The sequence below is a fragment of the Oncorhynchus clarkii genome, chromosome 7 (assembly GCF_045791955.1).
Source record: "Oncorhynchus clarkii lewisi isolate Uvic-CL-2024 chromosome 7, UVic_Ocla_1.0, whole genome shotgun sequence".
NCBI lineage: Eukaryota > Metazoa > Chordata > Actinopteri > Salmoniformes > Salmonidae > Oncorhynchus > Oncorhynchus clarkii.
In genome coordinates, this window is record NC_092153.1 from 13,061,064 (window position 1) to 13,084,788 (window position 23,725).

At 44.3% G+C, this 23,725-nt stretch overlaps 1 protein-coding gene across 3 annotated transcripts in view; it reads left to right on the forward strand.

The window, feature by feature from the left end:
- Positions 1–264: 264 nt before the first annotated feature.
- Positions 265–23,725, forward strand: part of LOC139412905 (prostaglandin F2 receptor negative regulator-like) — a 41,138-nt gene continuing 17,677 nt past the window's right edge. For 2 of the 3 annotated variants that reach the window (XM_071159747.1, XM_071159748.1), the window contains exons 1-6: positions 265–458; positions 5,268–5,636; positions 10,656–11,066; positions 12,284–12,643; positions 20,240–20,559; positions 20,660–20,780. In XM_071159747.1, coding sequence (XP_071015848.1) covers positions 419–458; positions 5,268–5,636; positions 10,656–11,066; positions 12,284–12,643; positions 20,240–20,559; positions 20,660–20,780 — 1,621 coding nt within the window. In that variant the 5' untranslated portion in view covers positions 265–418. Of the gene's footprint in view, positions 459–5,267; positions 5,637–6,292; positions 6,350–10,655; positions 11,067–12,283; positions 12,644–20,239; positions 20,560–20,659; positions 20,781–23,725 lie in introns of those variants that run through there. The other variant, XM_071159749.1, reaches the window with a different exon arrangement.

Below are 23,725 nucleotides of genomic sequence, written 5' to 3' on the forward strand. Positions count from 1 at the left end.
CCTGCGCGCAGCCGGTTTGGGTTCCGTGTAACGTTACACATACTGTATCGATGATGATATTCTGTAGGCCTATTATTCAGCTCTAAATAGCTACTAGTGAGACCACATGAGATGAGACAGAGCTACCTGTGAAAATCCCTCCGCTACTCCCCTCCTCCAAAAACTGACTTCCGGACACGGCAACGTTGTTCCCTCCCTCTCCAAAACAGTGGACTTTCACTGTACGCACGTCCATTTAACGGATATCCGAACGTCTACTCGCCAGTGTCGGTTCTCGTAGACAGCGTTTTGGGGATTTCTGAGAGGTCGCCGGTGGTTGGGTTTTTGAACTGAAGGTCCGAGAGGACTCCTTTCACCCGTGGCGGATTTTAATGACAAAGGAACGAACTGGGAGTTAAAAAAGACGCGAATTTGCAGAATGGAACATCTATCTCTTCTACTCTTGTTTTTATCGATGGGTAAGTTATATTTGAAAAAGTGTTGTCAAACGGTCTGATAATATCGTCATAATAACGCGTGTGCTGTCGTTTAGTGGAACATATTAGATTGACATATACACGCGGGCACGTTTTCACTTAACCTGAATCCCCATTGACAAAGCAATTAGTCAAATTAATTTAAAGGCAACGCTATCAACAGATTTTTACTGATCATGCTGTTTCTCCTAAATTAATGACATGACTGAGTTTTTCCAAAACGAACCTTTTTTAATATATGAATAGATTTTCCCACGCCCAACTTCCTAGTTACATGAAGGCTACCGTGGTTGGTCACAGATGAAGGTGTGTGGCAATTTTTAATTTCAGCTCTTGAGCCTTAAATCCCAGTCGAAACTTTTAATCGTTCAATCAAAGGAGAACGAGCGAGATAATTGATGTCATTAAATTAATCAAAAGATAAGATGACAACCATTGACAATGGTCCAGTTACATGGAGGCACCATAACACGCGATGGGTAGCCGTCCAATTCGCATAGATCACATTGATCAGTTGACAATTTAACTAATGTAGTTGAATTTGGACTGGAGCACTGTCCACCACTGATGGACTTATGCTAACCAATGACTAATAACAGATCTCAGTGATCAAGGCAGGAATATCCTTTTCGTTTAGTTGACCGGACCCATTTTATTTCACAACGGTGTAGGATGGGGAGTGTGTGTGTCTGGCAACGTATACTCTGCGTCGCATAAGGCTTCCCTGTGCCATTGTTTGTGTGAGCGGCTGAGTTTAAATTAGTGTGGTACCTTGAGATTATCAAATGTCTCCAGTTAACATGTCTCCCACCTTCATGGAGCAGGGGTGTGTGCCCGTCCGCCCTTTCCTACGGCTTTAAAGGCTTCCGCATAGTTCCCAGCCGAAACCGTTCAGAAGAGTTCATGCATATTATAACGATATATATTTTTTTCTTTTGGGGATTTTTCTTGAGGCAAGCCGGAGTCTACGCCATTTCGTCGTGACTGATCAGTATGGATTCTGCAGGAAAGTCTGTCATTCAAAGTGTATTCATACACTTTATTTTAACTGAAATACTGCACTAAACAGCGTAGTTAATGTCGCGTTTACATTTTTGTTCAGTGTCCATGTAAAGTGTTGGCCCCATGTTTAATGATCAAAAATAAAAGAGCCCAGAAATATTCCATACACACAAATCTTTTCTCTCAAATTTGGTGCACAAATTTGTTTCCATCCCTGTTAGAGAGCATTTCTCCTTTGCCAAGATAATCCATCTGCCTGACAGGTGTGGTATATCAAGAAGCTGATTAAACGCCATGATCATTACACAAGTGCACCTTGTGCTGGGAACAATAAAATGCCATTTTAAAATGTGCCGTTTTGTCACACAACACAGGGCCACATATGTTTTGCGGGAGCGTGTAATTGCCATGCTGACGACTGCAGTGATGTCCATAAGAGCTGTTGCCAGAGAACTTAATGTTAATTTCTCTACCATAAGAGCCTATTTCTGCTGTGATGCAATTACGATGGCACACAGAGGCCAAATTGAGCTCGTACTGGCTTTCCGTGCACCACTCTGCGCTGTTCGGCGAACCGCAAGGAGTATGAATGCCCAGACTTCTGCAGAGGCCATATCACTGTAAATACTGCACGGCCAATGCAGATGATGGATTGTCCATGCATCGAATTGCCATCGCCATTAAGCCCCTCCATTGTCCTCCATCCGGGCCTCACCGCAGACCACGCGTATGGCATCGTGTGGGTGTGTGGTTTGCTGATGTCAATGTTGTGAAGAGTGCCTCGTGGTGTTGGGGTTATGGTATGGGCAGGCATGAGCTACGGACAACGAAAACAATTGCATTTTATCGATGGCAATTTGAATGCACAGAGGTACCGTGACGAGATCCTGAGGCCCATTGTTGTGCCATTCATCCGCCGCCATCACCTCATGTTTCAGCATGATAATGCACAGCCTCATGCCACAAGGATCTGTGCACAATTCCTGGAAGCTGAAAATGTCCAAGTTCTTCCATGGCCAGCATACTCACCAGACATGTCACCCATTGAGCATGTTTGGGATGCTCTGGATTGACGTTCATGATAGCGTGCTCCTGTTCCCGCCAATATCCAGCAACTTTGCACAGCCATTTGAGGAGTGGGACAACATTCCACAGGCCACAATCAACAGCCTGATCAACTCAATGTGAAGGAGACTTCGCACTGTGTGGTAAATGGTGGTCGCACCAGATACTGACTGGTTTTCTGATCCATGACAACAGATGCATATCTGTATTCCCAGTCATGTGAAATCCATATATTAAGGCCTAATTCATTTATTTAAATTGACTGATTTCCTTATGAACTGTAACTCAGTAAATCATTTGAAATTGTTGCGTTCATATTTTTCTTTAGTATAAAATTGTGTGACTAAGATCTCCATGGCAAAAACGTCAATTAATGACAGTTTTTCAAGCTAAGGTCTTAATATGGGACTACATGAGCACACATTTGATTTTTCCTAACAGTTTGGCTTGGCGCCAGTCGATATGAAGCATGCTGATGATTTTTAGGTCTATAGCCTAAACCAGGGGTGTCAAGTATACTGCACACGGGTGGTTTGAGTAAATGTATTTAATATACAAACTTAATATATTAATATACTTTTATTACTAAAACCATCGAAACTGTAGAAATGATAATGGACCTACATTCATTTATTGTCTCTCCAGTTTGCAGAAAATCACAAATGAAGTCTAGACAGAGTATCAAACTCCAAAAACAATGAAAATGAGTTTGACAACCCTGTCCTAAATATTAAATACATGCACACCTCCCCAAACATGTTGATGACGTACTACTGCCCTAGCTCTCCAAAACCCTTCTGTGTGTGTGGTTTTCAGCAGTTTCAGCAGTGTTTTAACCATTTTTGCAAAATATGCTCATATGCCCCTTATCTTTCATATTGGCAAGAAAGAATCTTCCAAATAAAAGAAGATGGACTTCGTGCAGCAGTTTTGCACAGATCAACAAACTGTGTCTCCAGTTGACGAACTATACTTCCTCAGATTACAAACAGGTGTTTGTTCGGGGATGCTAGACTGCTAATTAGCATAGGTGGCCACTTATGTCTTCCGTAAACAAGTGATATGGCCATGTGGGAACATTAACCCTAAAAAGGTGTGTAGTAATTTAAACTTTTAAAAATGATATATTTATATATGAAAGATGCGTTATGTCGACACAACCATACCGCAAGCGATGCGTGTTAATGTTAGAGCAAGCGTCAGGGCTCTGAACAAAACTCCCTGGGTCAGAAGATACTATCGTGAATAGACCCGAAAGTAGTTGGCGCCTATGAATGGGGTACTACTGCCCATTCTTCCGTGTGTGTGTGAGTGAGCTTCCGATAGCCTGCGTTATTTGGGTTTGTAGAATGAACACAGCAGGAAGACTGTTCAGATGCTGTATGGTTCCGTTGGTCTTTCTGATGCGGTAAATCCATGATCTACTACTCATAGACCACCTGACCAGTTAAGTCTCCACTTTCCTCTCCTTAACTGGGCTGTCTCATATTGCTTGTTTACTCTGTGGCCCTACGACTCCGACTGTTTGTTTGGATAAGAGTGACTTAAGACTTGCGTGATAATATTAGTCACACTCCTAAGTGGTGTCCGGCCAGTATAATATCCCTTCTCTTATGACGTAGGGTAAGTCAAAGCGATGACGTTCCCAGAACCAGACTGTTCCAGCAATGTTTTTATGGACCACATTCCCTCAAACGTCTATTTCTCCAGTTCCTTGAGTGTCCCAACACGCTAGGACAGGAAAGAGGGTTAAGTATACTGTATGTCAACAAGGACCCTTAGTGATTAACATATCACTACAAAACACCAACTAAGGCAGTGGTGTAGGATCATATTGAAATGCTGCCAACGTTACCATTAGGAGTAGAGTGTGATGGAAATGTTCCCAGAAGGCTTTGCTCTTTGGTTGTTCCAGTTGGGATTTAACAGGGACTATTTCTGGGCTGTGGGGTCGTTCTTTTGAAAGCTGCTGGTGCATCGTCACTTTGTTCTTGCCAAATGAGCTGACCTCTATCATTTTTCCTGATACTGTTCTTTGGTTTGTGGTGTGTGTGTGTGGGTGGGGGAGCATGTGTTGCTCCATGCTGGCCATGGCATGTGCACGCTCTTCCCCTCAGCCTGTTCAGACAAGCCAGGTGTGTGTGCATGTTTGCTGCTCTTTCCCCTATGCCCATCCAAACAAGCCTGTACTTTATATAGGTGTTCTCTCTCTCTAGCTAGAGTAAGTGGTCTAGGCTGTTCCCTTCTCTAGCAAGACTGTCTCTCTGTATGTGTGCGTCTAAATGGTCTGTAGTGGCTTTCCTTCTACTCCAGTTTCAAAATGTTACCATAGGCTTTGCTTTCACCTGTCACCACATATGTCAGTGGGAATAAAGGAAATTAGACAAGGAGAGGAACCACTTCAGATTATTGATTCACCCATTGAGTGCAGCGACGCTAGGGTTCAGGTGTCAATATGTGGGTGTTTTTATAGAACACAGACCCACACACACACTGTGGGTTTGGAATCACAGAGGAATCAAACCAAAGGTAGTATCTAAGTGTATATTTAGCCTGCCCTGTGCTAAATATATCCATGTATCTCTCAACTGTATGTGTATTGTTAAGCAGAGAGACTTTCAAGAGGTTAGCTAAGGAAGTCTGATGTGGTAGGAACGCTGTCATTGTGTGGGAGATTTAGCTGATTTTATGTATCTGTCAATGACGTGTGTGTGTTCTCTCTAGGTGTATCCCATGCCAGGGTGGTGTCTGTGTCCCCTGGCCCTCTGCTCCGTGTGGAGGGCCAACCTGTCTCACTGCGTTGTGATGTCACTGACTACGAGGGGCCCAGGGAGCAGGATTTTGATTGGACCATGCAGCAGGGGGAGGCGGGGTCTATCCATGTAATCTCCACCTTCGAACCAAAGTACTCTGACGTGTCGCTAAGCGACCGGGTGGCCAGTGGTGACCTGAGCGTGGTGCGGCTGGGGGACAGCGTGGTGGAGCTGAGGATACGGGAAGTGAGGTCTTCAGACAGCGCCACGTACCTCTGCAGTACACCCAGTACGGACTCTGTCTTCAGCGGGAACTACGACGCAGGGGTGGCGCTCAAAGGTGGGTCAGACGAGTATGAGAGACTTATAGACTGTCTGAACCCTCAGTGTGGAATCACCGTATATCCATTTAGAACTGTATTAACTATAAACTAGATTAGTCGGACCTCCATTATGACTTCTAGTTTACATACTGAGGTTGGCTGGTTGTGAAGACCCATACAGCGCGTGTGTGTTCATGTCCTCTTGCTGTGATTGTGGTTCGTGTGATCTATTGAACACGGCTCATATCCCTTGCTTACACATGGCTCGCTCTCTTAAGCTGGTGTGTTTGTCAGACAACACACACGCGTGTCTGCTTATATACTGTATACACTACAGTACACTTACATGGACACAGCTGCACTTTCCTTAGCTGATCCTGAACCAGTCCATCTATGTAACTTTTAACCCCAATTATGCTAATCTGCTTTGGGGAGGGAAAACCGGTTCCTAGATCTGCTGCTTTGGGGAAACACTAGTGAGTGGCGATCAAGTGTTGATTTCACTCATGTTCACACATGTTCAGTCTTCTAACACAACACACACACACACACACTTGGAGAGCAGATTCCAGATGGGTGTATTTATCTCATGTCAAATGGGGGTTGTTATTTCTGTTGAGCTGACTGTTGCCCTGTTCTGAACAGTCTGTCTCAATGAGCTGAGGGAGAGGAAAAGAAAGAGGCTTAGTGGTGAATTGTGCTGACGAGGAGAGCTGGAACAGGTAGAGGGGTGAGATTATATTGTAAAATCTAAGTGCTCTTGAACTACTAGGTGATTTTTAGTGCTGCTTGTAGCCGTGCTGTAAAACAATGTTTCATGGTGGTGTAGTTGAACTAGTAGACGGTTTGTATACACAGTACAGTGAGATCCATTGATGTAACACCGTGTAGTGTAAATTAGTTTACTCTGGTATGAAGAGTCACCTGTGTAGGTGAGGCAGTCTACTGACCTCTCCTATGGGTGTGTCGACACAAACCGCATTCTCCACCAACACTTTCAGTTTTGTGTTTGCTTGACTCGCTTGTCTATCATTTTTTTCTTCCAACTAAAGTGGCCTTGACGTGTAAACGGTGCATTCGAAAAGTATTCAGACCCCTTGACTTCTTCCACATTTTGTTACGTTACAGCCTTATTCTAAAATTGAAGTATTTTTTTCCTCGTTACCCCATAATGACAAAGCAAAAACAGGTTTTTCATATTTATTTTCACGTGTGTGTATACAGTTGAAGTCGGAAGTTTACATGCACCTTAGCCAAATACATTAAAATGCAGTTTTTCACAATTCCTGACATTTAATACAAGTAAAGATTCCCTGTCTTAGGTCATTTAGGAATACCACTTTATTTTAAGAATGTTGAATGTCAGAATAATAGTGTGATTTATTTCTTTCATCACATTCCCAGTGGGTCAGAAGTTTACATACACTCAATTCGTATTTGGTTGTATTGCCTTTAAATAGTTTAACTTGGGTCAAATGTTTCGGCTAGCCTTCCACAAGCTTCCCACAATAAGTTGGGTGAATCTTGGCCCATTCCTCCTGACAGAGCTGGTGTAACTGAGTCAGGTTTGTGGGCCTCTTTGCTTGCACACGCTTTTTCAGTTCTGCCCACACATTTTCTATAGGATTGAGGTCAGGGCTTTGTGATGGCCACTCCAATACCTTGACTTTGTTGTCCTTAAGCCATTTTGCCACAACTTTGGAAGTGTGCTTGGGGTCATTGTCCATTTGGAAGACCCATTTGCAAGCAAGCTTTAACTTCCTGAATGATGTCTTGAGATGTTGCTTCAATATATCCACATAATTTGCCTCCCTCGTAATGCCATCTATTTTGTGAATTGCACCAGTCCCTCCTGCAGCAAAGCACCCCCACAACATGATGCTGCCACCACTGTGCTTCACGGTTGGGATAGTGTTCTTTGGCTTGCAAGCCTCCCCTTTTTCCTCCAAACATAACGATGGTCATTATGGCCAAACAGTTCTATTTTTGTTTTCCATCAGAGGACATTTCTCCAAAAAGTACGATCTTTGTCCCCATGTGCAGTAGCAAACCGTAGTCTGGCTTTTTTTATGGCTGTTTTGGAGCAGTGGCTTCTTCCTTTTTGAGCGGCCTTTCAGGTTATGTCGACATAGGACTTGTTTTACTGTGGATATAGATACTTTTATACCTGTTTCCTCCAGCATCTTCACAAGGTCCTTTGCTGTTCTGGGATTGGTTTGCACTTTTCGCACCAAGTACGTTCATCTCTAGGAGACAGAACGTGTCTCTTTTCTGAGCGGTATGACGGCGATGTGGTCCCATGATGTTTATACTTGCGTACTATTGTTTGTGCAGATGAACGTGGTACCGTCAGGCATTTGGAAATTGCTCCAAGGATGAACTCCCAAGAGGTCTACAATTTTTTTTTTTTCCTGAGGTCTTGGCTGATATCTTTTGATTTTCCCATGATGTCAAGCAAAGAGGCACTGATTTTGAATGTAGGCCTTGAAATACATCCACAGGTACACCTCCAATTGACTGAAATTATGTCAATTAGCCTATCAGAAGCTTCTAAAGCCATGACATTTTTCTGGGATTTTCCAAGCTGTTTACAGGCAGTCTACTTAGTGTATGTAAACATCTGACTCACTGGAATTGTGATTCAGTGAAATAATCTGTCTGTAAACAATTGTTGGAAAAATTAATTGTCATGCACAAAGTAGATGTCCTAACCGACTTGCCAAAACTGTAGTTTGTTAACAAGAAATTTGTGGAGGGGTTGAAACATTTAGTTTGTAGTCATTAACTCGTTTATGTAAACTTCTGACTTCAACTGTAAAAAAAATATATATGTGTGTGTGGAAACAAGATGCACCTGAGCTCAATTTCAAGTCTCATGACAGAGTCTGAATACTTATGCAAATAAGGTATTTCCGTTTTTATATATATATATATATATATTAAAAAAACGGAAATACCTTATTTGCATAAGTATTCAGGCTGTTTGTCATGAGACTTGAAATTGAGCTCAGGTGCATCCTGTTTCCATTGATCATCCTTGATGTTTCTACAACTTGATAGGATTCCACCTGTGGTAAATTTAAATTGATTGGCCTTGTCTGTATAAGGTCCTACAGTTGACCGTGCATGTCAGAGGAAAAACCAAGCCATAAGTTCGATGGAATTGTCTGTAGAGCTCTGAGACCGGATTGTGTTGAGCCACAGATCTGGGGAAGGGTACCAATACATTTCTGCAGCACTGAAAGTCCGCAGGAACACATGGAAGAAGTTTTTGGAACCACCAAGACTCTTCCTGGGCCGGGTGGCCAGCTCCATCAGGGAGAAGGGCCTTGGTCAGGGAGGTGACCAAGAACCTCTGACAGTGCTCCAGATTTCCTCTGTGTAGATGGGAGAACCTTCTCTGTAGCACTCCACCAATCAGGCCTTTATGGTAGAGTGGCCAGACGGAAGCCACTCCTCAGTAAAAGGCACATGACCGCCTGCATGGAGTTTGTCAAAAGGCACCGAAAGACACTCCGATCATGAGAAACAAGATTCTCTGGTCTGATGAAACCAAGATTGAACTCTTTGGCCTGAATGCCAAGCATCATGTCTGGAAGACACCTGGCACCATCCCTACAGTGAAGCATGGTGGTGGCAGCAGCATGCTGTGGGGAGATGTTTATCAGCAGCAGGGACTGAGGGACTAGTCAGGCTTGAGGGAAAGATGAACGGAGCGTAGTACAGAGATCCTTGAAAACCAGCTCCAGAGTGCTCAGGACCTCAGACTGGGGGCAAAGGTTTGCCTTCCATCAGGACAATGACCCTAAGGACACAGCCAAGATGACACAGGAGTGGTTTCGGGACAAGTCTCAATGTCCTTGAGTGGCCCAGCCAGAGCCCGGATTGAACCCGATTTGAACATCTTTGGAGAGACGTGAAATAGCTGTGCCACAACGCTCCCCATCCAACCTGACAGAGCTTGAGGATCTGCATGGGACACCCCAAATACAGGTGTGCCGAGCTTGTAGCATCATACCCTAGAAGACTTGAGGCTGTCATTATGTGGTGTTGTGTGTAGATTGAGGGAAACAAACTATTTAATCCATTATAGAATAAGACTCTAACGTAACAAAATGTGGAAAAGTAAAGTGTTCTGAATACTTCAGAATGCACTGTACTCACACACACACCACTGACAATTCTTTGATCCCGCCCTGAACAGACTGAATGCTGCTTCTGCTATGACAACTGTTCATGATCCACTGAATGGCTTTCAGCACATTCAACATTAATGGCTTTCTGACAGGAATATAGACAGGAATATGTTTATCTAGTTGGGGGATGTTTAACTGATGAGTGTGACAGTGATTTGGCAGCTCCAGGACACTAAGTCCAATATCAAAGACTTGGTAGAATGGCAACGAACTAAGTTTAGAGTAAGAAAGTCCATCAGAATATTAACACTTCAAAGCACAGTATCATTCTTGTTTAGAGGCTGAGGGAGTGAGGAAGAGGGTAAGAGAGGGAGTAAGATGAACAGACATTGGTACAGGCATACATTGCCTGTCTCTCGCTCTTTCTCGCTCGCTCCCCCCTATTTCTCTTCTGTTTATTCAGCTGTGAGGTTCAGAGTAAACAGGGCTTCTCTCTCTGATGTGATTATCAAATCTAAACCCTCCTTACACATACTGTTGACAGCAGCACCCCCCCCCCCCCATTACACCCCTCACTGACAGCCTAAACCATGTGTTTTTTGTGTGTGTGTGTGTGTGTGTGTTGGAGCGGGGGGTTAGGAGAAGGGGCAGATAAGGAAGATGTGCATATGTAAGCCTTACATCGGTATTATATTTTGCATGGATTATAAAAGCAGTAATGACTCTTGGCGATGAAGATGAACGAACATGATGACATGTTGAAATGTTGTTGGCTTACGGCAACATCTGTTAGCGTTCTCTGTCACTATGACATTTAGCATGCAGTAAAGAACCACGTCGCTGTAGTGAAGCAGCAAATTAACGACGCTAGGAGTGTAACTGTCTGTCCTTTCCCTACAGTCATTGCTAACACCCTGAAGGTGGCCCCGGAGGCCCCAGAGCCCATGGTCCCCGAGGGTGGCGACATCACCCTCTCCTGCAACGTCACCCGCCACTTCACTGATCCCACCTACCTGTCCGTGACCTGGTCGCTACGGAGACCAGGTATCCCATTGGTGGACATCCTGACCGTTGGCCCAGATGGGGATGTGGTCACAGGAAGTGCTTCCGCCCAGCGCTACGCTGACGGAGGGCTCCGATTGGCTATTCGCAGAGATGGGGCGTTTGGATTGGTTGTTGCCGGGGTGACGCAGGCTGATGCAGGGATGTACGTGTGCACGGGGAGGGAATGGATTCACGAGGAAGGGGGTCAGTGGAAGAACATTGTGGAGAAGACTGTGGAGATGGGAGCTGTGGCAGTCACACCTACAGGTAAAGGGGATGGGGTGTGTTTTGTGTGTACTTTAGCGTGTGAAACATTCAGCCGATCCTAAATCACTCCCCTTTGACCTTAACCCCGAGATATTTGCAGATCTGTACAGTCTGGATTGGTATAAGCAGTGCAATGGAGCTTCCACAATATGGTTTCCACCTTACAGACGTACAAATATCGAAGGGTTAGGACCAGCTGAGAGAGAGGGATCTGGGGGATGGTCGAGTGGTTTCTATGGCCCCTACTTTGTTTTAGCCTAGCAGCATTTCTTTGTGTTGGAGAGGCTCTTGACCTAGAGATCCATCTCAGGCCCTCCCCCTGTCAGGCCTTTATCCTTGGGTGTGTGAGGTACCCCTGACACACACTAACACACACACAGTGGTTGCCTGGGACACCGTATCCCCCAAAACCTCTCCTACATGGTGAGTGATTTTAAAATGGGGTGAGAGACAGAGGGACTAGCTTAGCAGGAAGACAACATGGAGGGACTGTGGGCCTTCCTTTACATGCTGTATCTAAGTACAGACTAGTGTAGCCATGCAGCCACTATTGACTGTCTACTGAGATGCTAAAGGAAAGAGGATTGGAGAAGTCTAACAGGGGCCTTTGTCCTGGCTCTCTTGTCTAAATATGCATAGTGAAGTCATCTCACCTACCAGATATCCCAGTCTCCTATAGTAGCAGTATCAAGGATTTAATTTGAGAAATATAACCCCCTCAAAATGGTTTCGCTTCTGTTCAGTCTCTGGAGTCATGAGTCGTATCATGTTTTAATTTGACTTTTCCTTCCATAGCTTTGAAACTCTCTTAACATTTAGCCTAAATCATTCTTGGCGTATATTCACTTTTAATTGTTACCCATTTATACTTGACATTTTGTGGATTCTAAAGCTTTTGAAATTGGCTTTTTTAATAAATAGTAATCCTTGATCTTCTTCTATATGTGGGTCTTTCAACTTCTCACTGTTGGTTCTTTTGATCTGGATGGTTTTAATCAAGTTTTACATGTTGAGTCCCTTCTACTCCGTCTTCTCTTGATGTGAGTACTTGTATCTCCATATCCAACTGTGCTGGAGTGTTCTATATTTTCACCATATTGCTTCTACTTATCCAACCGGTCCAGTTCTACAGGTGTATAGCAGTTAGGACCTAGGGGTTGTTTCCTTGTTTATTGGTTCTAACGGCAGCCATTTTGTCTTCTCCCTGCGCCTTCCAGCTCGTTCCCTGTCTGTCGTGGCCATGTCCAACACCACGCTCAACATGGACGACACCCTGACCCTCACCTGCCTTGTCTCCGCGGGTAACTTGGCCTCCCTGGCCTTGGAGGTCACCTGGCTTGTGGACGGACGCACAGCGGTCAGCCTGGGCCGTGACGGGGTGGTCTCAAACGGGTCCCCCTCGGTGGGGCTGGAGCGGACAGGGCCAGGGGAGTTTAGGCTGGTGGTGAGGGGGGTAAGGGGGTCTGACAAGGGGATGTACTCCTGTAGGGTCCGGGCCTGGGTCGGAGGAGGAGGACGATGGTACCAGGCTGCAGAGAAGACCTCCAACCCAGTACAAGTTCTAGTCACACAGATCAGTGAGTGAAAGTGCTGTTAAAATATCTACTGTATGTTTTTCAGGTCTTGAAATGCAGTCCAACCAAGATTACCATATCTAACATACTATTAATAGCATTGGCCTCTCACTAGGCTGACTTTGAACACACATGCTTCACCATGGCAGTGCATTAGTGATGCCTTGTCCTACACAGGGACACACAGGAACGAACACACACACGCACGCATCACACACACGCATCACACAGGCACCCGCAGAGTGAGCCTATCCATTAGACAAGCCTTTTTTCTGACATACCTGCCCCCACAGTGAAAAATATTGATTATTCATGCCTGTTAAGGCCTAGCTAACTCCTTTCTCTAGTTCTACATCCTGTTTCGCTCCCTCTCGCTATTTAACCAGGCAAGTCAGTTAAGTACAAATTCTTATTTACAATGACAGCATTGTTGCTCTGGGACCTAAGCGGTGGTGTAGGGTGTATATGACCTGACAGGTTCAAGGTGCCTTGGAGTCACTCATGCCATCCTGTGTGTGTGGGTGGTCGTGTAGGAATTCATTAGTGACCAATGTAGCAAAACATTTTGCAATGGATAAGTTCATGTCATCCCTCTAAGTTTGGTATAGATTTTCATGACCTTTTTGGCCAGTGGTTCTCAACTGGTTTTTCCTCGGGACCCAAATTGAATCAGGTTGTCTCAGTCCCGACCCAATATTCTCATCGCGAAAAGAATTGACAAAATACAATCTGGATTTTTTAAATGTTATATAGATAGTAAATGTAGCAATTCTATGAAAAGGGAACAACATTCCAACCTCTTTCATTGTCATTAATGAAATCTTGCCCTATATTCTTGATGAAGAACGTTAATGATAGGTTTGGATTTCTGAACTTGAAATGTTGTTCATCATTTGTTGTAATATAGACCTGAGGAGTGTCATAGCTGAGGGGCTACACCAGAAGTTGGTGGTTAAGCTTGGAATGTACTGAGTGTAGGGAAAATGATCACGTGGCAGGCATTGATAAGGGGAGAGAGCCATGGATTAGTGATGGAAAGGGGCCCAGGTCACGCTAAGTGTTAGTTAGTTTCCTGCCTAGCAAGAAAGATACAATGTTTGCTCAGATGTGTAGGGGAAGGCTCAACATAGGAGAAAGGGTTCAATATCAGTGCTTGTGTGAAGTATCTTTGTCTAATGCAGCTGTATTGGCCCTCTGGGAAGAATAAACTTGGTTTGAGCTTTTATAGTGAGTTTTTACACTGAAAATTAGAACCTAACAGTAATAAACTCACTGGTTTGAGACTTCCAAAATAGCATTGCTTATAGAGTTTTATGTTAACACTATGAAAAACCTCCTGTGACCCAAATTTGCGTCGCGATCCAGCAGTTGAGAATCGCTGCTTTAGGCTACGTGTTGTATTTCTGTGTGAGGAAATGCCATAAAGTCCATTGGGTTAGCATGATAATAAGCAACCCCACTGCTCCTAGTGTATGAAACCATCTTAGAAATCAGATCTTGAACGCTCCACACAGCAGCTATTTGTGCTGCAGTAGCTGTGGGGTTAAATCTGCTCTGGAACTAGGTCTGCCTGGTGCTGGTTCTCTAGAGTCCCAAACCTGACGCTCCTCTGACACACACACACACACACACACACACACTGCTGTGCAGTGAAAATGGTCATGGAGGAAAGGAATGCGTAGCCAGAGTGTAGGAGTTCCCCTCTAGTACCACAGAGCCCTACACCAACACAGACTCACCAACCGAGTGTTGGTGGTTACTAGATGTCTGTTTTCTGTCTGCCATTGTGCATGTTGAGAGAAGTGCCCTGGGTTAAGCCTAGTGGGAGAGGGTCGTAGGCAAGGCCAGAAAGATGAACTGTCCCTACGCCTGGAAGACCGACGCACGCACACACACCCAGACATTCACACTCGCACCCAAATCCCATGAAATTCAGACCTACTACGCTGAGGAAATGGTAGTATACAGTGCCTTCAGAAAGTATTCAGACGACTTGACTTTTTCCACATTTTTGTTACGCAACAGCTTTATTCTAAAATTGATTAAATAAAAAAAGCTTCTTAGCAATCTACACACAATACCCATGACAAAGCAAAAACATGGTTTTAGAAATGTTTGCACATTTATTATACATTAAAAATACCTTATGTAAATAAGTATTCAGACCCTTTGAGCAAAGTACAGAGATCCTTGTTGAAAACCTGCTCCAGAGCTCTCATTACCTCCAGACCTAGGTTGAAGGTTCATCTTCCATCTGGACAATGACCCTAAGCACACAGCCAAGACAACACAGGACAAACCAGGAGTGGCTTAGGGACAAATCTCAATGTCCTTGAGTGGCCCAGCCAGAGCCTTGACTTAAACCTGATCGAACATCAATGGAGAGACGTGAAAATAGCTGTGCATCAACGCTCCCCATCCAACCTGACAGAGCTTGACAGGATCTTCCGAGAAGAATGGGAGAAACTCCCAAAATACAGGTTTGCCAAACTTGTAGCGTCATACCCAAAAAGAATCAAGGCTGTAATCGCTGGCAAAGGTGCTTCAACAAAGTACCGAGTAAAGGGTCTGAATACTTATGTAAATGTGATATTTGTTTTTGCTCATTTATAAAAAATATATCTAAATAGCAAAGTACCCCATAATGCTTTGTCATTATGTGGTATTGAGGGGGGGGCTATTTAATACATTTTAGAGTAATGCTGTAACCCAACAAAATGTGGAAAAAGCCAAGGGGTCTGAATACTTTCTGAATGCACTGTATGTAGTAACGTGCGCACACACACTCTATCCAGGATACCACTATAAACCTCTGTCCAACAGTAGAGGTGTAGTATAAAGAGTTGGAAGTCACTGTGTCCTTCTAATCCCCTATGGAGCAGCAGAGGGGGCTAGCTACCCTGGTGAGTCTTTCCTTGACTGATTGGTACTATTGTTTGACTCTACATCTGCAGTCCATCACAACAATAGGTACTGTATGTCACAATGATGACGGAAGCATGACACACACCACAGGTGGCACCTTAGTTGTGGAGGACGGCTCATAGTAATCACTGGAACGGATTCAAAGGATTGGTAACATAAACATGGTTTCCAAGTGTTTATCATTCCATTTATTCAATTCCAGCCATTATTATGAGCCATCCTCCCCTCGGCAGCCTCCTGTGGTTACACGCGTGCACACACACACTTAATGAACTTTACTTAAAGGTGAAATATGCAGAAATCCTGTTTGCTAAAATTCAAATAGTTCGCCTAATTTCAGTTTGTGACAAAGCAAGCAGTCATTCTGTAGATAATCACACTGTACCACACCTTTTCAATAGCCCAAAATCTTGTTTTTAGTTGTTTGAGGCTGTTGCACAAAACCAAAATTAAAAGATGCCAAAACTTTCAATGAGGGTGACAGATCTATAACTCACATTTCTACATGAATTTGGTCGGGTCGCCCAAAAAGTGACATGTTACAACTTTAAGTTGCTGTTCTTCCTCCGTCCTACAAACCCCCCTGTGGTGTTAGTGCTGTGTCACCTCTCCCATACAATCACCCAGAGTCACCATGGAGTTCAATGGGTTCTCTCCAGTGGAGGCTCCAGAGAGGAGGGGGAGGACCATCCTCAGTGAGTTTTATAAAAATAAACCATTAAACATGAATGTTACACTTTTTAGATAAAACAATACAAAATATATATACCAAATCATTGATTTAAACATTGTTTTGCAATGAAGGTGTACAGTAGCCTCAGCAGCACTCTGTAGGGTAGCACCATGGTGTACGAATGATTCACACCCTAGATCAGCTAGATGCAGGCAAGAGTGTGGAAGGTGGTATTGAATGTGTCACTCTCTCACCTTGATTACAAAAAATGACCTCGACCTGCGCACCTATGTTGACTTTCAGTCATAGGCTAGGTTGTGGCAAACTCATGATGGGGATAGGGAAGATTAGAGTATCATGTAGTAGCCTAAACCTATTAATGTTACATTGAGCTGGGTGAATCCAATATGCTGTAACAGAAAATAAGGCGCTTTGATCATTTAATAAATGATCATTCTCCCTCATCATAAACGGCACCGACCACCTCTGGTTCTCTCTCCATGTCACCTTCATGTCTGAGTCAGGCTTCAGGATGCTCAGTGGCTGCTGTATACTGAGGGAGTGGAGGAAAAGTGATGATGGAGGGTGTTGACAGGGTGGAGACTGAGTGGAGGAATGCACTCTGGGTCATATCTGGTTCAACACAGACACACACCACATGCTCAAACACCCCAGTGAAACCAGAGACCCTCTGATGAAGGCCGGAGCTCCTTGGCAGTGGAGAGGGTCCTCTGAGAACATTCCTTGGAACATGCTTAGTCCCTTTTCTCTCTCTCCCTCTCCTTTTCTCTCTCGCCCTCTCCTTTTCTCTCTCCCTCTCCTTTTCTCTCGCCTCGCTCTCCTTTTCTCTCGCCTCGCTCTCCTTTTCTCTCTCGCCCTCTCCTTTTCTCTCTCCCTCTCCTTTTCTCTCGCCTCGCTCTCCTTTTCTCTCTCCCTCTCCTTTTCTCTCTCCCTCTCCTTTTCTCTCGCCTCGCTCTCCTTTTCTCTCTCTCGCTCTCCTTTTCTCTCTCTCCCTCTCCTTTTCTCTCGCCTCGCTCACCCATCTGTCTCTGTCTTCACTCCAGATAGAACACCTGCTTGCTCTGTCCTAATAATTAAATCTCCCCTTGGCGTTTTAGTTTGTGTCCCTGTGTGTGTGACACTATATTAGGTGTGTGTGCAGACACGTACGCTTGGGTGTGTTTTATTATTTATCGGCACCAATGTTGAACTATTTTCATGAAATATACAGCATTTCATTAGTTACGTCTGGTTTGTGTGGTAGTCTGTATGAACAGGTGAACTCTAGTACGTTAGTAAACGTCTCTCGTTCAGATGGTCAGGTAGTTCCTGTCTGTTGTAAGTGAATGTTATCTCTATGGTAACACACCAAAACACTTGAAAACGGAGCAGAACTCCACACTCAAATGTCACACACTGTCGCACTCTTAGCTCCCAGGGAAACATGGTGGCTGAAGTATATTGTTCCCTTACTGTACGAGGTTAAAGTACAACACATTTTATGTTCTTACCTGAACTTCGTTCTGACGTAAGATTGATTTGACCTATTTCAAACACAGGCCAGGCTGTGTTTACCGTTGACACTCCAGACATGTATTAACAGTGAGTCTCACACACACACATACATCCCCCCCCCCAGAGATATCTGGCAGTTAACACTGCGTCAGCTTGTCCATGCTGACACAACCCTAAGACAGGTCTGATCCAAATCAATTGAAACGCAAACTGGTTTTATCAGAGCTTTTAATCAACTGAAATGTCCTCCGAAGTGTCTGTCTGTTTAGCGAATGTGTGTGTGCTTGTAGTTTTTTTTATTTTTATAGGTCACACTCTTTAAGGCAAGCAAGCACATAATCCTGCATATGGTTAGTTTGTAGATCAGTGGTTGTCAATCCCTATGCTGTGCTAGGCTATACCCAAACCATGTCTGTTTTTCAATACAACCTATCAAGTAAACAGAACTGTGGTTCTAGCTAGAGTGCATAGCATCCCAGTGTTTAGCCACAACCACAACCCAGCAGTAGGTCCATATAATTACATGCATATATGTATGAAGAACATTTCATGTATTCTACATCTCTATGGTCCATACCAACCAGTTGGGAACCACAGCCAGGCTAATGGAAACCTAGTGTTGTTCGGTTTCAAAATGTGCATTAGTCTTTTGTTTTTGTTGAGGGCCATTACCTTCTTCGTCAGAGCAGAGTAGTGTTCTTCAGTGCCTGATATCAGCTCTACTGGGTGGACTAGATTTCAGATCTCTATTCCCTTAACAAATGGCCCTGGAACAGCTCTTGTCCTGTGCATAATGCCTCAGTTTAAGCGGTCTTTGGTAAGTAGGGGTGGGTGGGTGTGCGTCTGTGTACTTGTGTGGGCACATGAGTTTGTTCAAATGTATGTTTCGTTTCGTTCCATTTGTAGGCCATTAGCAGGAAATGTGTTTGAGTCGTTCTGCAGTGTGTCTTCCTTTGGTCTATTAATGGAGCTACGGTGTGTGTGTGTGTGTGAGAGAAAGGGGGATGAAAGCGGAGGAATGGGCACATGGGTAATTGGCGGGGATTCTCTCCTCACAAAGGAAGGAGGATTTTCACAGATGATCTTGTGATGATCCTCACAGCAGTGTAGCAGATGGTGCATGATTCAGCCCCTGTGACGTCCAAATGACACAACGTGGAAAACCCACGACCACACACACACACACACTAATCGAGAGCAAGGAATATGTGTGTTCCCTGTTCATTGGAGCATAAAGGGACAATCTGTGGACTAGAGGTCTGACTGAGATACCAGCCCCATCACCTACTGAGACCCCACACACACTCCGCCACTGACACTTTAACATTGATACACTGTGTGTGTGGTGTGTAAAAGCCTTGGTCGTTTCACACTGATACACTGTGTTTGAGAAGCCTGACTGCCCCATTTGCGCGCGCACACACACACACACTAGGAATGGGGTTTAAAAATAATTTCACTATTCGAATAGTATCATGAATTTGTCAGATATCCAGATATTCGTAATACAAAAAGTATTATTTATTGCTGAAGTTTTTAACCTGAGCACTGCCGTGGGAAGGAGAGAGGCTGATGCTCTGTTGCTCTGCTGAGGGGCCAGTGAGATGCAGGCTACCGAGACGAGTACCCAAGGCAACGCAACTACAGCCAAGACAGGCTAACGTGTAGAAGCAATTTATCATCCCATATATCAATACCTGTCTGGATTGCAGGAGCCTAGAAGCTAGCTAGCCAGCTATAGCTAGCTAGGCTAATTGAGAACATATGCTGTGCTTTCTCCCCAACCCGTTCAGATAAGACCGCCTACCTGTTGGTTATTTTTGTTCTATCTTGCACTGCATTAGTGAACTCTCATTCCACTTGCTACACATTGAGCCTCTGATTGGCCAACATAAACAACAAGCTACACACGTAAAGGCTACCGGTTGGCTACCAGTCTTTTATGGGGTGCATGTCATGAATTACATTAAAGTTTGTTTTTATTAAATTCATAATTTGAAAGGTCACATGAGAATGTCACATGGATATTTTACCTTGGAAAAATACTTTAAAAACACTCTCTGACAAAAGTATTGCTCCCGATTATTTGAATACTAACGCCCGTTCGGTTATTCAGATAACCATACACATCCCTAAAGCGCACACACACCACCCATCGGATATTCAGATAACCGTGCACATCCCTAACGCGCACACACACACACCACCCATTGGATATTCAGATAACCGTGCACATCCCTAACGCGCACACACACACCACCCATTGGATTCATGGCTACAGACAGGGAAGAGCTCTGCTCACCACTACCTTAGTGGATGTGAAGTGGCTTCCAGATTATTCATTTTTAACTGATCTGGTTCTGTATACAGCAGGAGTCAACATTACTGTGGATGTTATTTCACCATGTCCCTTTACTGACATTTAGAGTCTGTTTATTAATGTTTTTCGCTCTCTCCTCCCCCCATCTTTCTGTCCCTCCCTTCAGAGCCGAATTTTGCAGTGACCCTTACCCCCTCGTCGACCCCGCAGGTCACAGGTGACCCCACAGAGCTGGCGTGTCATGTGACCAACATCACTCACTTCCTTGCAGGGGGCCGACTGGGCGTGGCCTGGGAGTACACACCACTTCCTGGTCCACCCGGCGACCGCCTGACAACCACACAGACCACCCTCCCTATTGGTTCCCTGGATGCCCACGGCAACCTGAAGTCTGGGACACTATACCATGATAGGTTGGAGTCTGGTGCCATCGTTCTGACCCGAGTAGAACCAGATACATTCAAGCTCCGCTTCCTACGTACACAGGTAGGTGTGTGTGTGTACCTCAAGCACAATCATTTGTTAGACAGACAAGTTTGTATTAAAGCAAGAGCTGCTAACAAGGTGTGTGTGTGTGTACCGTCAGGACGTGGACATGGGGGCGTATGCGTGCAGTGTGACAGCGTGGACTCCCTCTAGGCAGGGTGGAATGGAGGAGGCAGCAGAGTTCCTCACCCCCCCTCTGACCGTCCGATGGGAACCCAAACGTAAGTAGTGATGACGCTCTCATATCATCTCGCTCTTCTTCTCCCTCCTTCCTTTTTTATTTCTCTTTTGATGAAACCACCTGAATATAGCAATGTTGCTATTTAATACATTTGTCATTCTGCTATGTTCATTTGTTTTCTATGTGTTTGAGGTAATAAGGGACGTGTGTTCTGGATGGGAGTCCAAGCTATAGGATGTAAAACATTACCATGTAACATTGGCTTGTTTCATGTTGGCTGCTCAACAGACATGGCAGAGGAAGTAGAGGCGCCAATGTACAGTGGGGCAAAAAAGTATTTAGTCAGCCACCAATTGTGCAAGTTCTCCCACTTAAAAAGATGAGGCCTGTAATTTTCATCATAGGTACACTTCAACTATGACAGACAAAATGAGAAATCCAGAAAATCACATTGTAGGATTTTTAATGAATTTATTTGCAAATTATGGTGGAAAGTAAGTATTTGGTCAATTTTTACTTTTTTATTTAACCTTTTATTTAACCAGATAGGCTAGTTGAGAACAAGTTCTCATTTACAACTGCGACCTGGCCAAGATAAAGCATAGCAGTGTGAACAGACAACACAGAGTTACACATGGAGTAAACAATTAACAAGTCAATAACACAGTAGAAAAAAAAGAGAGTCTATATACATTGTGTGCAAAAGGCATGAGGAGGTAGGCGAATAATTACAATTTAGCAGATTAACACTGGAGTGATAAATGATCAGATGGTCATGTACAGGTAGAGATACTGGTGTGCAAAAGAGCAGAAAAGTAAATAAATATAAACAGTATGGGGATAAGGTAGGTAAAAATTGGGTGGGCTATTTACCGATGGACTATGTACAGCTGCAGCGATCGGTTAGCTGCTCAGATAGCAGATGTTTGAAGTTGGTGAGGGAGATAAGTCTCCAACTTCAGCAAGTTTTGCAATTCGTTCCAGTCACAGGCAGCAGAGAACTGGAACGAAAGGCGGCCAAATTAGGTGTTGGCTTTAGGGATGATCAGTGAGATACACCTGCTGGAGCGCGTGCTACGGGTGGGTGTTGCCATCGTGACCAGTGAACTGAGATAAGGCGGAGCTTTACCTAGCATGGACTTGTAGATAAATTGTAGATAAACTTTTGTTATCTCAATACTTTGTTATATACCCTTTGTTGGCAATGACAGAGGTCAAACGTTTTCTGTAAGTCTTCACAAGGTTTTCACACACTGTTGCTGGTATTTTGGCCCATTCCTCCATGCAGATCTCCTCTAGAGCAGTGATGTTTTGGGGCTGTTGCTGGGCAACGTGGACTTTCAACTCCCTCCAAATATTTTCTATGTGGTTGAGATCTGGAGACTGGATTGGCCACTCAAGGACCTTGAAATGCTTCTTACGAAGCACTCCTTCATTGCCCGGGCGGTGTGTTTGGGATCATTGTCATGCTGAAAAACCCAGCCACGTTTCATCTTCAATGCCCTTGCTGATGGAAGGAGGTTTTCACTCAAAATCTCACGATACATGGCCCCGTTCATTCTTTCCTTTACACGGATCAGTTGTCCTGGTCCCTTTGCAGAAAAACAGCCCCAAAGCATGATGTTTCCATCCCCATGCTTCACAGTAGGTATGGTGTTCTTTGGATGCAACTCAGCATTCTTTGTCCTCCAAACACGACGAGTTGAGTTTTTACCAAAAAGTTATATTTTGGTTTCATCTGACCATATGACATTATCACAATTTTCTTCTGGATCATCCAAATGCTCTCTAGTAAACTTCAGACGGGCCTGGACATGTACTGGCTTAAGCAGGGGGACACGTCTGGCACTGTAGGATTTGAGTCCCTGGCGGCGTAGTGTGTTACTGATGGTAGGCTTTGTTACTTTGGTCCCAGGTCTCTGCAGGTCATTCACTAGGTCCCCCCGTGTGGTTCTGGGATTTTTGCTCACCGTTCTTGTGATCATTTTGACCCCACGGGGTGAGAGCTTGCGTGGAGCCCCAGATCGAGGGGGATTATCAGGGGTCTTGTATGTCTTCCATTTCCTAATAATTGCTCCCACAGTTGATTTCTTCAAACCAAGCTGCTTACCTATTGCAGATTCAGTCTTCCCAGCCTGGTGCAGGTCTACAATTTTGTTTCTGGTGTCCTTTGACAGCTCTTTGGTCTTGGCCATAGTGAAGTTTGGAGTGTGACTGTTTGAGGTTGTGGACCGGTGTCTTTTATACTGATAACAAGTTCAAACAGGTGCCATTAATACAGGTAACGAGTGGAGGACAGAGGAGCCTTTTAAAGAAGTTGTTACAGGTCTGTAAGAGCCAGAAATCTTGCTTGTTTGTAGGTGACCAAATCCTTGTTTTCCACCATAATTTGCAAATAAATTCATTAAAAATGTGATTTCTGGATTTTTTTTTCTAATTTTGTCTGTCATAGTTGAAGTGTACCTATGATGAAAATTACTGGCCTCGTCTTATTAGTGGCTGACTAAATACTTTTTTGCCCCACTGTATGTCTGACAACAGGAAAGCCTTGTACCATGGCATACCAGAAGCTTAGGACACACACACACACACACACACACAGACGGATGCATCAGTCTCTAACATACCAGAGATGGTGTCAGTCAGTTTGGCGTGTGAGTATTTGTATTTATTATGGAGCCCCATTAGTTCCTGCCATGGCAGCAGCTACTCTTCCTGGAGTCTGTCAAAATGAAGGCAGTTATACAATTTTAAAAACATTACAATACATTCACAGATTTCACAACACACAGTGTGCCCTCAGGCCCCTACTCCACCACTACCACAACTACATTACAAAATCCATGTGTGCGTGTGTATGCATGTGTCTGTGCCTATATTTGTGTTGCTTCACAGTCCACCCTGTTCGATAAGGGGATTTTTTCTGTTTTTTAAATCTAATTTTACTGCTTGCATGGGTTTGGTATTTTATTAGGATCCCCATTA